General features: G+C 44.0%; 1 protein-coding gene across 4 annotated transcripts in view; it reads left to right on the forward strand.

Annotated features, from left to right (window-relative positions):
- The window catches only part of LOC119957300 (receptor expression-enhancing protein 1-like), a 433776-nt gene that overhangs the window by 383282 nt on the left and 35394 nt on the right, over nucleotides 1-15100 (forward strand). Inside the window, exon 1 of one of the 4 annotated variants that reach the window (XM_038785149.1) lies at nucleotides 847-910. The exons of the other annotated variants lie outside the window; for them this stretch is intronic. Coding sequence (XP_038641077.1) covers nucleotides 909-910 — 2 coding nt within the window. The 5' untranslated portion in view covers nucleotides 847-908. Of the gene's footprint in view, nucleotides 1-846; nucleotides 911-15100 lie in introns of those variants that run through there. 4 annotated transcript variants of the gene reach the window in all.

Below are 15100 nucleotides of genomic sequence, written 5' to 3' on the forward strand. Positions count from 1 at the left end.
TGTTTTGGTTTGGTGGGGGAGGGTGCTGGGAAGTAAGTGCAATTTGAGTGTCAGGCTTTTATTTCAAAAGAGGCACCCGCATTGTTTACTCCCAATAAAAGTTTCAGTCGGTTTTGAAAAATCTCTCTTGGCTTCCCCTCCCCTCAGTTTTTAAAAAATTGTTAAAGGCCACCCTCCAACAGTCCACCTTTTGCTTCCCCCCCCCCTCCAAAACCATTCCACGTTTCGCTGGAGGACAACTATCTGCTGGGTCGGAGTCGAGGATCGGGGCCGATTTTTTGGTCGATCGCCTCTCCTCCTCACCCTTGTCTTTTTTTCTGCAACTCTTAGGACTTGTTTTCTTCCCCCCCCCCCCCCCCCCCACAGGTGCATCGGCTCCAAGCCGAAGCTGTGGGCCAGAAACCTCGAGCCCCTCGTGCAGTTTTGGCGTGACCGTGGCTGCTCTTCGCCTCCGTTTGACCGGCCTGACCTGGCTCTGTTGCCTTTTTGCCACCCCGCCCCCCCTCCGGCCATTCTTTCAGCAAAGATCTTGCCCGTCTAAAATTTAAAGAGATAAATTAAGCCAGCACCTCGAGCTTTTTTGAGTGAATTGTGCACTTGTGCCGCCATTGGCTCGTATGAGTGTTTCCTGACTTCACTTCTGAATGAATGCTCTGGGTTTGACTCCAAGCTTCTGTTGCCTTGCCCCACACCCCTTCACCGGAAAAAAAACTGTTCTCTCTCGACTGTATCAATCCAGTCCGAAAGCCTAAAAATCACCCCACAAATCACCTCTTGTCCTTTTATGTTACCTGGAACGCAAGCTGAGTTTATGTATGTGATGGACTCTTTGATAATGGAGTGAAACACCTCCCAACTGCCCCATACCAACCGCACTCAAACAGTGTGGTCTGATCGCTCAGCCAGCCATGTAAGTGCAAGAAACAGACTGCAGGATCCATTGAAACAAAGCTGGCATGGTTTTTATTAAATTACCGGATGTCGCATATCACAACCAGGGTTGCGCTGGCGTAGAGTTGTTGATGGCCCAATGTCTCAGGACCCTTCTGAGTTTAACGTTCCTGAGTCTTGGCGAGAAGGAAATAGGACTTCCAGAAGAGGAATCATGATCACCAAATGTCAGCTCCTTTTTCGCTTACTAGATGCTGTCAGACCTGCTGAGATTGCCCAGTATTTTCTGTTTTTGAGACTGAATTCATGTGCATTCTTTTATAAACTTGGCTGCACGGTAGTGAGTTTTCACTGCGCTTCCTCCACGACTAGCCATGTCTTTTCTCGGATGCAGTGCGCAGAACTGCACACAATTCTCAAGATATGGTAGGGTCATGGCTTTGCCTGCTTTTTTGTACACGCTGTCTATCAGTACAAAAGTTAATAGACTCTGAGCCTTTTAAATGAGTGTTTTGTGGCTGAAAATGCCAGAGACTAATGCAGAATAAATCTGGAAGTTCGGTGCCAGTGAGACCTCCGAGGATCCCAAACAGTGTTGGTTTGAACCTGGATGAAGCAAGTCTGTATGATTCTTTTCAAAACCCAAGTTTAGTTATTGCCTCGCTTGTCACTTGATCTTGTCCATTCATTGACTCGGCACATGGGAAGATTCATATGCAGTATCCTTTCCTTGGTCACTTCAAAAGTGATCGTGTGTTGATTCTATCAGTCTGACACCGCATACTTTGTCGTGAGTGGACTGAAGAACAAATGGATTACTTTGGTCAATGTTCACAGTGCAGGCTTCTCAAACTTAGTCTCTCCAAGCATTTTGTTCTTGCAAGGTCCCAGAAAAGGAAGTGTGCTCATTTTGAGCAACAGTACCTGTTGTTGCAATGAGTGACACATGTAAGGTTATTCATAAGGTTATTCACCCTGGTGAGGTTGTCTGACATTCTGACCCCCTGGAGTATTCATTTTAAACTTGGTGTTTTCTGAAACTTCTTTGAGGCGTAGATTATTTAAAAGGTTCACACTAAATTAAACAAAGCCCATACTTTGTCCAGAAGGAATTAAATGTCAGCCAGCTGGTTTGTTTTTTGTGTAAGCTTATAGATTTAAATTTCTGATGTTGGTCACTGATGAGATCCAACTATTATTTTTCTATGAAGAAAACCCTTTAGTTGTGCTGTGCTGCCTCCATCCATAGCTTGAGTTATTTGGTTTTCATTCCAATCCTTAGACAATTGATGTGCAGTATCTCGCGAATCCTTGATCACCTACCAATTTACATTAACCCTCCTTTAAATTGACAGTGGATGGGGAGTGTGTTGCACTGCAACAGATGTCCCACCAAACTGACTGAATTTAATCAGATAGGAGCTATTTGTATGATTGAAACATGGTGTATTGCAAGATTTGACATTGAAGGGTTTGTCCCATCACATACTCTGTCATTAACCGGTGTGTGTTGAAAAGCAAAACAGCCAGATGACGAAGGATAAATTGTATTTACACAACATTTCATGAGTTACATGTATCCCAAACTGCTTTGCAGTCAAGGATTAGGGCCAAAGAGGTAAGAATACTAAACCCAACGAGAATTTGAAAGTGAGATAATATTTATTGTCACAAGTAGGCTTACATTAACACTGCAATGAAGTTACTGTGAAAATCCCCTAGTCGCCACACTCCGTCGCCTGTTCGGGCACACAAAGGGAGAATTCAATGACCAATTCACCTAACAGCACGTCTTTCGGGACTTGTGGGAGGAAACCCACGCAGACACGGGGAGAACGAGCAGACTCTGCACAGTGACCCAAGCTGAGTATCGAACCTGGGACCCTGGCTCTGTGAAGCAACGGTGCTAACCACTACTCCCATGCTGCGCGATATTGAAGGACTGGGAGTACAGCCAGCTGCTGCAGGGGTGATAGCTTGCTTACCAGAGGTAGTAAAGCAGATTTATTTTGATCTTGCTGCAAATCCACAATCTTGGTGGTGGAGGTGAGGGAAGTGCAGAAGAGGAAGGTTTAAGGCACAAGTGGAAACAAGAAATGTTGCTGTGGTTGTCCACCATGATGCTTCAATAGTATGGAGCGTTGCAGAGCGAGCAAGCCATGTTAGATTTGATATTTGGACCAGTCAGATTCTGGCAATGGCAGGCCAAGTGAGTCGTCTGCCTCCTGCATTTGAGTCCGCATCTCTTGGACTTCAGGGAGCAAAACGGGATAAGCAGTGAAGGTTTTGCTGAAGGCGCAAGCATCAAAGGAGAATTAATAGATTGCATGAGCAAAGAAATGGCTGCGGTATCGTGAATGGCGTATCAAAAGCTGGCAAGTTTGGAATTCGCAAGTGCAGTTGCAAATGATTGGCAGGACAAGAGGTTTCTCCTGAGGTGGTTGTAGAAGGAAGAGGTTCGAGTGGGTGTGAGTATGCTGGGGCAATAAGTAACATTTATTAAAAGTAGTTGTGCCTGTTCCACTTAACTCTATGTTTCCTGGATGGTAAATTCAGATTGCAGATGCGATCTTTTGTATTTTTACATGTCGTCCAATGTATGTGGAAAAGGCAGTCTCTAAGGCAAAATATATAGTTGTTTTTGATTGGCACAGCCTGTTAGTCTATCTGTGCTCTTTCCCTTCCTCACTGCTGGCAGCTCTGGTATGGATAGTGCTGTTTTATGCACTATATCTTGAAGGAGTGAGAGAAGTGGCCCATTTTTTGGCTGAAGTGGCATTGGCAGAGGTCTGGAAGGCAGTCCTTTCCTCACTTTCCTTGCTTTGATTGTGTGTGGCTCAGGGAAGATGAGAAATAAAGGTTTGGTGTCACCAACAAATCTTCAATTGTATATGGACTTGAAGCACATGGAAGCTTGTGCAATTAAAAGTTCCATTCCTCGTTTCATTTAGAAAAAAAGTAAATCTAAGTTTGCAATAATTGGTTATGATGATAATTGGGGCTATAATTGAGTGCAAAAATGCTGTGGCGTTGAGTTCACTGAACAGATTGGATCTCCCAGGTGACTTTGTTTAGCAAAGAAACTTTTTCTTCTTCCATTTGACATTTCTCCCATGCTGTTCCAAAAGTGCTGAGTCTTGCTGGTATATTCTGGAGGCAATGCCCAGTCTGGCACCTTGGGCATTTGTTTGTGTTTCAACAGGCTATTTCAATGGGGAGCATTACAACGGTGCTCGATTCAGCACCCCCAATTTGTGGTCGAGGAGGAAAATAATTTATCTTTTACTATCGGACGGTAGCGCAGTGGTTAGCACTGCTGCCTTGCGACGCTGAGGACCCGTGTATGATCCCGACCCCGGTCATTGTCCGTGTGGAGTTTGTACATTCTCCCCGTGTCTGCATGGGTCTCACCCCCACAACCCAAAGATGTGCAGGGTAGGTGGATTGGCCATGCTAAATTGCTCCTTGGTTGGAAAAAAGAATTGGGTACTCTAAATTTGTTAGAAAAAAACTTTTACTATGGGACTTTCCATTAAATAGCTTTGTGATTATATGGGTTAAGTGGAAAGGTGAGTATGGAGGAGCCTTTAAGAATGAAAAGTAAGTATTTTCACCTTGAAGTCCTATTTCACTAAATTTCTGGCCTGGAATTTGCAAGTCCTGTAATTGGTGCAGATTACAGTGTTGTTGGCATTGATGTGATTATACATTAACCTCGCCACTCTGTACTTAACCAACCCGTAGAAAATCTGTTTTGATTCAAAGTGTGTCATCGAGCAAACAGGTTTGTTCACAGGATATCCAAATCAAAATTAAACACTCCTGTTAGCCTATTAAGTTTTCCCTCCTGCTTAATTTGAGCGATCAGTTGTGAACAATTAGTGTTAAACAGTTACACATTCGGAGGTGGCTGTCTTAATTGTATTCAAAAAGTTTACTCTGCATTAAATTCAGCCTTTGCTTGTGTATTCTGGACTTCAAAATGAAGACTGCTTTCTGGCACGATTTGGATTTTGGATGTTACTTTTTCCATCAACATTGATAACTGACAATAACTGTAACCGACACTGGCTCCCAGTTTGGCAACATCTCGATTCTAAAATTCCCATTTGTAAGGGCACTGAACAATTTCAGATTCCTTCTCCCTCTCTCTGCAACCTCCTGCATCTCTGCAACACTTGGCTTTCAGCACTCTTCCATTTCTTGCATTTTGTACATGGCTGATTATCTTTGACTAAGCCTTTGATTACTTGCCTCATGATGTGACTTGTTTTTACCCGGTGATTCTTTTGCAAAGTGCTTCGAAATTTTTAAGCACTTTATAAATAAATGGGCACTTTTTTTTACTTCTGCCCAGTGAAGGCATGTCCTATTCATAACTTGAAATTCAGACTGCAGTGCGTAGATCATTTTCTGCTATTGTCCTTTTCAAAATGGAAACTAAACGGGCCAGCAGGAGTCGGGTGACTTTTTTTCAATTTCATCACCGACATCTTCAGGCCTCTGGAAAGTTCCTGATTTGGATCACCGTAAGTGAGGGCCTCACCCTCGAATGGATCCAGCCAAATGGAAGCACTGGTGGTGTTTATAGCTCACCAAAATCTCAAAGTCTAAAAGTCTTTGACTTTGTCTCCCACGTTTAAAGTTTACCGAAAGATCAACCAATTCACCACAAGTAGATATGAATGGTCATCATCCATCTCCCATTGTGCAGCATTGGCTTCAGACTTGCAGAGAATTGTTTCGGAACAACAGCCATCTATCATGTGACCAAACCCTCTTTAGATAGTATTCATCATCCCAAGAAGAAATGAGACAAAATACCAGCTGCAGAACAGTGCAGTGACATCTATGCCTTTTTAAACATTGAGGCAGATACATATCAAGTCTCCCAGACTTGCACCGATTCTATAATAATATTGATTAGTGTCAGAAGTAGGCTTACATTAACCCTGCAATGAAGTTACTGTGAAAACCCCCTAGTCTCCACACGCCGGCGACTGTTCGGGTACACTGAGGGAGAATTCAGAATGTCCAAATTACCTAATAGCACGTCTTTTGGGACTTGTGGGAGGAAACCAGAGAGCCCGGAGGAAACCCACGCAGACACGGGGAGAACGTGCAAACTCCACACGGACAGTGACCCGGCCGGGATCGAACTCGGGTCCTTGGTGCCATGAGGCAGCAGTGCTAACCACTGCGCCTGCCTGATACTCATTAAGAGTCGGTTGTATTTTTATTCTCCAGTCCCATTTGAAGTCTGTCTTGTTTCATCTAATGTAATTCTGAAAGTTTCTGCCACAGATCAGAATAAATATATCACAATGTATTTATTGGGCAAGTGATCAAACGGGTACTTGAATTTAAAGGAAAGTTACCTGGGTTTTTGTGACTCTTCTGAGGTAAGATTAGACTAACTTTATACTCTGATCAATTGGATTCTTTAATATTAAAGACACCAGCCTGACGAGAGTGAAATCTATAAATGTTACTGCAATTGTCATGTAAAAATTGGGAGCCTGTACTAGAGTATCTATGGTTTTACACTTAGCAGTTTTTGCGGCAGAAGTTTGAAGCAACAGGAGGCCACCGTGAGCAGGTAAAGAATGATTTGAGGTCAGAGGGACAATGCAAGTCAGCACAAGTGGGAGAAGCATGGATTCCATCAGTCATTAATATTCCCATTATTACGCCGGGCAGCACGGTGGCACAGTGGTTAACATTGCTGCCTATGGCGCTGAAGACCCGGGTTCGAATCCTGGCCCTGGGTCACTGTCTGTGTGGAGTTTGCACATTGTCCCCATGTTTGTGTGGGTTTCACCCCCACAACCCAAAAATGTGCAGGATAGGTGGATTGGCCACGCTAAATTGCCCCTTAATTGGAAAAAATAATTGGGTACTCTAAATTTAAAACAAAATAAATAAAAAATAAAAAAATATTCCCATTATTACAAGCAACACAATGAGGGGGAGATGGTGGCACCATGGTAATGCAGTCATTCAGTGGTCTAGGCTCTGGGTACATGCAGGGGCTGGTTTCGCACAGTGGGCTAAACAACTGGCTTATACTGCAGAACAAGGCCAGCAGCGCAGGTTCAATTCCCGTACCAGCCTCCCTGAACAGGCGCTGGAATGTGGCGACTCGGGGCTTTTCACAGTAACTTCATTTGAAGCCTACTTGTGACAATAAGCGATTTTCATTTTCATGGGACCATGGCAGCTGGTGGAATGTAAATTCAATTAATTAAACCTGGAATAAGAAGCTAGTCTCAGTGATGGTGACCATGACAACTCGCATAGATTGTTAGCAAAACCCATCTGGTCCACTGATGTGCTCGAGGGAAGGAAATGTGCTGTCCTTATCTGGTCTGGCCGACGTGTGACTACAGACCCAGCAATGTGGTTGACTCAACTTTCCTCTGATTGGCCTGGTAAACCACTCGGTTCAGGGACAATTGGGGATACGCAACAATGCTTGCCTAGCCTATGACACTCAAATTCCATGAAAGGAAATTTAAATTAGTAAATTAACAGCAATAAATCTTTCTATACAACTGGTGATAATAACTGAGGAAGGATCTCATAGAAACACATGAGGAGCGATTGAATCAGTTAGGATTGTATTTGCTGGAGTTCAGAAGAATGAGGGAAGATCTCATAGAAATGTCTAACAAGCCTAGACAGGGTAGAAGGAGCAAGGATGTTCCCGATGGTGGGTGTATCCAGAACCAGGTGTCACAGTCTGAGGGATAGACCATTTAGGACAGAGATGAGGAATAATTTCTTAACCCATAGTGGTAATTAATTACCACAGAAGGCAGTTGAGGCCAAAACATTGCATGTTTTCAAGAAGCAGTTAGATATGGTTACCTCAAACGCTGCAGGAAAGAATGTCCCGAGGCATGGTACATTGGCGAGACCATGCAGACGCTGCGACAATGGATGAACGGACATCGCACAACATTCACCAGGCAGGAATGTTCCCTTCCAGTCGGCGAACACTTCAGCAGTCAAGGGCATTCAGCCTCTGATCTTCAGGTAAGCATTCTCCACGGTGGCCTTCAGGACATGTGACAATGCAGTATAGCTGAGCAGAAACTGACAGCCAAGTTTCACACGCATGATTACGGTCTCAACCTTGGATTCATGTCGCATTACATTCATACCCACCCCACCACCATCTGGCCTGGGCTTGCAAAATCCTACCAACTGTCCTGGCTTGAGACAATTCACATCTCTTTAACCTGTGATAATCTCTCTTTCCAGCCGCACCGTCTGGACCTGCAAAGAGTTAATTACCTACAAAGACTTGCATTCGAAGTATCATCTTGCATCTTTGACTTTGTCAAGATATGAGTTTGTGGAACCCACTTCTTCACTCGCCTGATGAAGGAGCTGCGTTATGAAAGCTAGTGATTTCAAACAAACCTGTTGGACTTCAATCTGGTGTTGTAAGACTTCTTACTGTGCCCAACCCAGTCCAACACCAGCATCTCCACACATATTTAACAATGGAGGGACTGAGAGAGTGATGGTGCTGTTGAGTTGGCAGTGTATGCATGGACCTTGATGTATTCTTGGGCAACATTGCAACAATGAGACTGGAAGGGGGTTAAGGATAAATCGTGGAGAAAGAGGGACTCCAGGGTAACTAATATAATATCAGTGGACTTGAGGACAGTGTGATGTACAGAAGGAGAATCCCTTTCACCCTTATACTGAAGAACTCTTTCCAATTCTTTTCCTTTACTATGAATCAGAATTGAGTTTATCATGTTGATTCTTATTGTTATTTTAAGCACTCTCTCACCAGTCTTTAAAAGTAAGGAGATTTTAAAACTTCTTCCTGCCCTATGCGTAATGCTAATAATGACTGTTTGTAAGAAAATTGACGCTTAAGCGGTTGATCTTGATGTGCAAATCCATTGCCTGCAATTTGTCCTTTTACGATTCCAGTTGATATAACTGGACGGAAAGATCCCACAACGAAACCCTGGTTCAAAAGGCCGCAACTTTTACTTATTTAAAATAAAACGCGGAGAAACAGAGTCATTGGCCTGCTAATTAATTTTAACAACAAGAAAAACCACTTAGTAAACATGAAAAGCTGCATCATTCTGCAGCACTCCTTATACCCCCCCCGGCTTGACAAATACCCACAGATTTTAGATTAACATTGATTGTAAAGTACATCTTAAACCACAATGATCCCATTCTCACACACTCCTTGTTGAGCACACAAGATTACTATGGTCAAATACATGCACCTAAGTTAGTGTCTTGTTTTTCTCCTGTGAATTCCATCCCCCCAGGTGATTGGCACAGGAGAGTTTCTAAATTCTAATGCTTTATAACTTTCACTCACCAATAATGCTCTCCCTTGGTGGTTTGCATTACAATATCCAGACCAGGTTTTCCAAAAGACACTTGTAAACAAAGCTTCCACTCCACTTTTAACAGCGAATCCAGTCCACCATCATGAGAATTTCTTTGTGTTGACTGCTGTACAAACTGTTCATAATTGTTTTAACTCAACACTCCAAGACTGTTATTACAAGGGGCTGGTTTAGCTCACCAGGCTAAATCGCTGGCTTTTAAAGCAGGCCAGCAGCACGGTTCGATTCCCGTACCAGCCTCCCCGAACAGGCGCCGGAATGTGGCGACTAGGGGCTTTTCACAGTAACTTCATTGAAGCCTACTCGTGACAATAAGCGATTTTCACAAAGGTATCAGACATTTGAAGTACCTCTGAAGTCTGGCATCCCACTATAAATCTGGTTCCTGCAATTGTCTCTTTAACTCTGAACCCTTTGTTTACACTTCCTTGAACTCTTCTATCAAATACCTTAGCCTCTTCTTTTAACTTCAGTTGTCTTCGGCATTCTTCCTGTCCCAATTCCCTGGTTATCTGGACAGCAGACTGTATCTGCTACTCACTTCTCCTGTCCAGCTTCTCCTGGTAGAATTGAGAGATGATCACTTCCCAGTGTCCTGCAATATATCCAGCAATAACTAAAACCTTGCAAGGGCCTCTTGCGCTGCCTGAGAAAAGTGGACAGCATAATCAAAGATCCGTCCCACCTGGCTTGCTTACTCACTCTTTCAATGGGCAGCGCGGTGGCATAGTGGTTAGCACTAAGGCCTCACAGCGCCAGGTCTCAGGTTTGAGTCCCAGCTTGGGTCACTGTCTGTGTGGAGTCTTCACATTCTCCCTGTGTCTGTGTGGGTTTCCTCCGGGTGCTCCGGCTTCCTCCCTAAAGTCCCGAAAGGCATGCTATTAGGTAATTTGGACATTCTGAATTCTTCCTCTGTACCCGAATGTGGCGACTCGGGGCTTTTTGCAGTAGCTTCATTGCAGTGTTAATGTTGAGACACTAATAAAGTTTGTTATAACTTGTTCCATCGGGCAGGAGATTCAGAAGTCTGAGAATACGCATGAACAGATTCAAAAACAACTTTGCCACTGTTTCCAGACCCCCAAAGAGCCTCTTATAGACTGACCTGATTAATACTGCACTCCAGTGTACTTCACCAGACGCCGGTGTCTGTATTTACATTGTGTGCCTTGTATTGCCCTACTGTGTATTTTATTTTTAAAATTTTATTTTCATGTACTAAATGATCTGTTTGAGCTGCTCGCAGAAAAATACTTTTCACTCTACCTCGGTACACGTGACAAACAAATCCAATCCAGTCACTATGAAACAGACACATACTCTCATTGCACATTCATAATCAAAACTTAACCAACTCCACCACACAGAAAGATATTTGTCCAGTATGAATCTAGCAATAGATTTTATCCTTCCAGGCGCATAAGTATTAAATTAAGCACACTTAAAATGATTGTTGACCAAGACAAATATAAATCCCTTAAAACTATCTTTCTCTTTTCTTCCCCCCCCCCCAAAAGTACTCTCAACACTATTTTATTACTACCACCAGTACAATGCCAGATTGTTACAACACTGAAAAATGCTTCCTGTGCACACAATTTGAGTATGGGATAAAACATGTAATTAGCCGCAATTAAAATGTATATTTGCAAGGTATGTGAACTGCACCTCCCAACATGGAGCCTCTGAGCAAAGCTGTGTAAACAGACCAGTTACCTTGACGTGTTGGGAATTGGTGTGTGGAACTGTCTGCTTTTTGTCAAAATGCTGTTAATATGTCTGGCTGTGGTGGGCTCTGCTTGGTTTTGGGATTTGGAAATGTTATGAAGTTAATGTTGAGGAAATTGTGATTGCCTTTACAAGAATGTGATTTGAATGCTGACCGGCTGAGAAGTTTTTATCTTGACTATGGGCTTTTCACAGTAAATTCATTGAAGGCTGCTTGTGACAATAAGCAATTTTAATTTCATTATTTCCTATCTGGCCAACCTCGTGATCCGTGCAGGGAGGGGACAGGCACAATCAGTAACTTCACTGTGGTAACTTCTCTCTTCAGTTGACCTAGATAAATGTGGACTTGAGCCAGGTCAGTTGAAGATGATAGGCAAAAAGTATTGGAAAATGTAATTTGCTTTTGATTAGATCAGCAAGATTCACAATAGAAAAGAGCATTCTTTCTTGATATGCTTAGTGTAATCCTGTTCCTGGATGTTGTCGTGTGTTCAAACCTGAAAATGAAAATGAACCTTTGTTTGATTGCAGCACAAACCCAAAGAGCAACAATGTGTCACTATATACTGCCTCTACACAGTAGCATGTCCTAAAGCATTTCACAGTTGCACTGTAAAACAAGGTGTGACAATAAGCTGATTAAGATAATAAGTCAGATGACCAAAAACTTGCAAAGAGGTTTTAAGGAGTGTCTGAAAGGAAGAAAGTGAGGAAAAGCGTAGGAAGCATTTTTTTATGATTGAGTCCTGGGATGTGGGTGTTGCTGGTTCGGCCAGCATTTTTATTATCCATCCCTAGTTGCTTTTTAGAAGGTGGTTGTGGGTTGCCTTCTTGAACTGCTGCAGTCCTTGAGGTACACCCACTGTGCTGTTAGGGAGTTCCAGGATATTGTGACAGTGAAGGAATGGCAATATATTTCCAAGTCCGGGTGGTGAGTGACTTGGAGAGGAGCCTCCAGGTGGTGGGGTTCCCAGGTGCATGCTGCTCTTGTCCTTCTAGATGGTGGTGGCTGTGGGTTTGGAAGGTGTTGTCTGAGGAACCTTGGTGAATTACTGCAGTGCATCCTTTAGATGGTACACACAGCTGCCACTGTTCATTGGTGGTGGAGGGTTTGAATGTTTGTGGAAGGGGGAGCAATCAGTTGGGTTGCTTTTGTCCTGGATGGTGTCAAGCATCTTCACTCATCCAGGCAAGTGGAGAGTATTCCATCACACTCCTGACTTGTGCCTTGTAGATGGTGGACTGGATTTGGGGGATCAGAAGGTGTTACTAGCTGTAGGATTCCGAACTTTTGACCTGCCCTGGTAGCCAGAGTATTAATTTGGCTAGTCCAGTTCAGTTTCTGATCAATGGTTACCCCCAGGGTGTTGATTGTGGGGGATTCACTGATGGTAATGCCATTGAATGTCAAGGGGCGATGATTGGATCCTCTCTTGTACGAGATGGTCATTGCCTGGCACTTGTGTGGTGTGAATGTAACTTGCCATTTGTCAGCCCAAGCCTGGATATTGTTCAGGCCTTGCTGCATTTGGACATGGGCTGCATTATTATCTGAGGAGTCGCGAATGGTGCTGAATATTGTGCAGCCATCCGGACGTTCGGTTTAGGCAAATGAAGGTGCATCCACTGATGGTCGAGCAATTGAAATGCACAGCATGCCAGAGTTAGAGGAGCGCAAATATCTCCAAGGGTTGTTGGGGTGGAAGAGATTACAGAGCCAGGGAGGAGCGAGGCCATAGAGGGATTTGAAAGCAAGGAAAGGCAATTTTGAAATCAAGAAGTTGGTTAACCAGGAGCCAATATAGGTCACCGAGCGCAGGGGCTGAAAGAGGAATGAGAGTTGAGGTAATAAAGGAATGAATGAGGGTATCAGCAGCAAATGATGTCAGGTGGTGCAGAGGGGACACTGGCAAAGTTAAGGTATGGCATGAAGATGAGGTCAGCGTCTTGGATCAGTCAAATATGATATCAGGGTTGCGAGCAGTCTGGTTTCATCTCCGCGTTGCCAGGGAGGTGGAAGGGGGCTGGTTTAGCAAAGTGGGCTAAACAGCTGGCTTGTAATGTAGAACAAGGCCAGCAGCACGGCTTCAATTCCCGTAACGGCCTCCCCGAACAGGCGCCAGAATGTGGCGACTGGGGGCTTTTCACAGTACCTTCATTGAAGCCGACTTGTGACAATAAGCTATTATTATTATATTGTTGGCAAATGGAGTTTGGAGCGGAGACCTCAGACCATGAATTACTTCAGTCTTCCTAATATTTAATGGGGGGAAATTTCTGCTCCAGTAAACTGGAAGTCACAGAAAAAGTTTGAGTCAGCAAGAGTGGAGGATTCGAGAGAGGTGATGGTGACGTAGAGCTGGATTTCATCCATGGCATGTGAAAACTAACACTGTTTTCAGACGATCTCGCTAAAGGCCTGCAAGCAGATGAGGAACAAGAGATGGTGAAGGATACATCTGAGGAGACACCAGAAGTTGCAGTGCAGGAACAGGAGAAGCTATTTCGAATGAGATTACTTTATTTGAACAGACGGATGGCAAAGGAGAGAGGGACAAACAGTGGAGCGAGACAATATCAGCACAGGAGGGCAAATTACTGTTAAGCAGTTTAGCAGACGTATTGGAGAGAGGAGGTGGGGTCTCATGGATAACGTGAGCTTGCGGAGGGCACGAGGATAGAGAGGAGAGAAACAAATGAGATTATTGTGCCTCAGTCACTTGAGAAAATTTCTCGTTCAATTATAAAATCCCAGCTGTGCAGAAGGAGGCTATTTGAGTCTGCACCAGCTCTTGGAAAGATCACCCGACTTAAGCCCACGCCGCCACACCCTATCTCCACAGACCAGTAACCTCGCCTATCCTTTTGGACACTTAAAGGCAGTTTAGCATGGCCAATCCACATAATCTGCACATCTTTGGATGTGGGAGGTAACCGGAGCACCCGGAGGAAACCCACACAGAGAGTGCAAACTCCACACAGTCACCCAAGGCCAGAATTTACCCTGGTTCCTGGAGCTGAGAGGTGGCAGTGCTAACCACTGGTGCCACCCTAATTAATACTAAAAAATCTCCCCTAATTCATAAAAATTATTGGGGCAGTATCTGAGCGATCAGCAGGTTGTGAGCTGCAGGAATTTAATCATTTGTCTGTGAATCTGGCTGAGAAAGTACTTAAATAAGCTGCAACCCCTCAACTGGGGAGAGGAAATAAAATAAAAGCAGCATTTTTCTTCGGAGCCTCACCAACACGACCTGATGCATGAAGATGAATACCAGTTGAGGATGAAGCCAAATCGGCCGTAATGCCCTGTTTGAATAACTTGTTCACATTTGACGATGCATTGCTTGGTTGAGGAATTGGGAGAGCAGTCACGACAGAATTTGGGCAGCACGGTAGCATGGTGGTTAGCATAAATGCTTCACAGCTCCAGGGTCCCAGGTTCGATTCCCGGCTGGGTCACTGTCTGTGTGGAGTCTGCACGTCCTCCCCGTGTGTGCGTGGGTTTCCTCCGGGTGCTCCGGTTTCCTCCCACAGTCCAAAGATGTGCGGGTTAGGTGGATTAGCCATGCTAAATTTGCCCGTAGTGTCCTAAAAAGTAAGGTTAAGGGGGGGGGGGGTTGTTGGGTTACGGGTATAGGGTGGATACGTGGGTTTGAGTAGGGTGATCATTGCTCGGCACAACATCGAGGGCCGAAGGGCCTGTTCTGTGCTGTATTGTTCTATAAGTCTATAAGAATTTGTGGGATTACATCCTGTGCACCATGTTGCCAATATTAGAAAGAAAACAGTTGGAGTAAGAAATTAGATTTTAAGGATGAAATTGAATGATAAAACCCCAGAGGCTTCTAGGTTGGATCTACTGAGTGATACAGTTGGATATTGTTTTCCAAGTTGGTTAAAAATTGACTTGTGACAGCTGCGTCATTGCTCATTTTACTCTGTTACATTGGCTGGTGTTTGTCTCATTTTTGCAGCAAACTTAAACCAATGGAATAGTTTCTTCCAGCTCAAATTGGGGTTATCTTTCCCAGCCATTGGGAACAAAAATTGATGAATGCAGACAAAATATTTTGTTGCTG

Source organism: Scyliorhinus canicula, chromosome 26 (genome assembly GCF_902713615.1).
Source record: "Scyliorhinus canicula chromosome 26, sScyCan1.1, whole genome shotgun sequence".
NCBI lineage: Eukaryota > Metazoa > Chordata > Chondrichthyes > Carcharhiniformes > Scyliorhinidae > Scyliorhinus > Scyliorhinus canicula.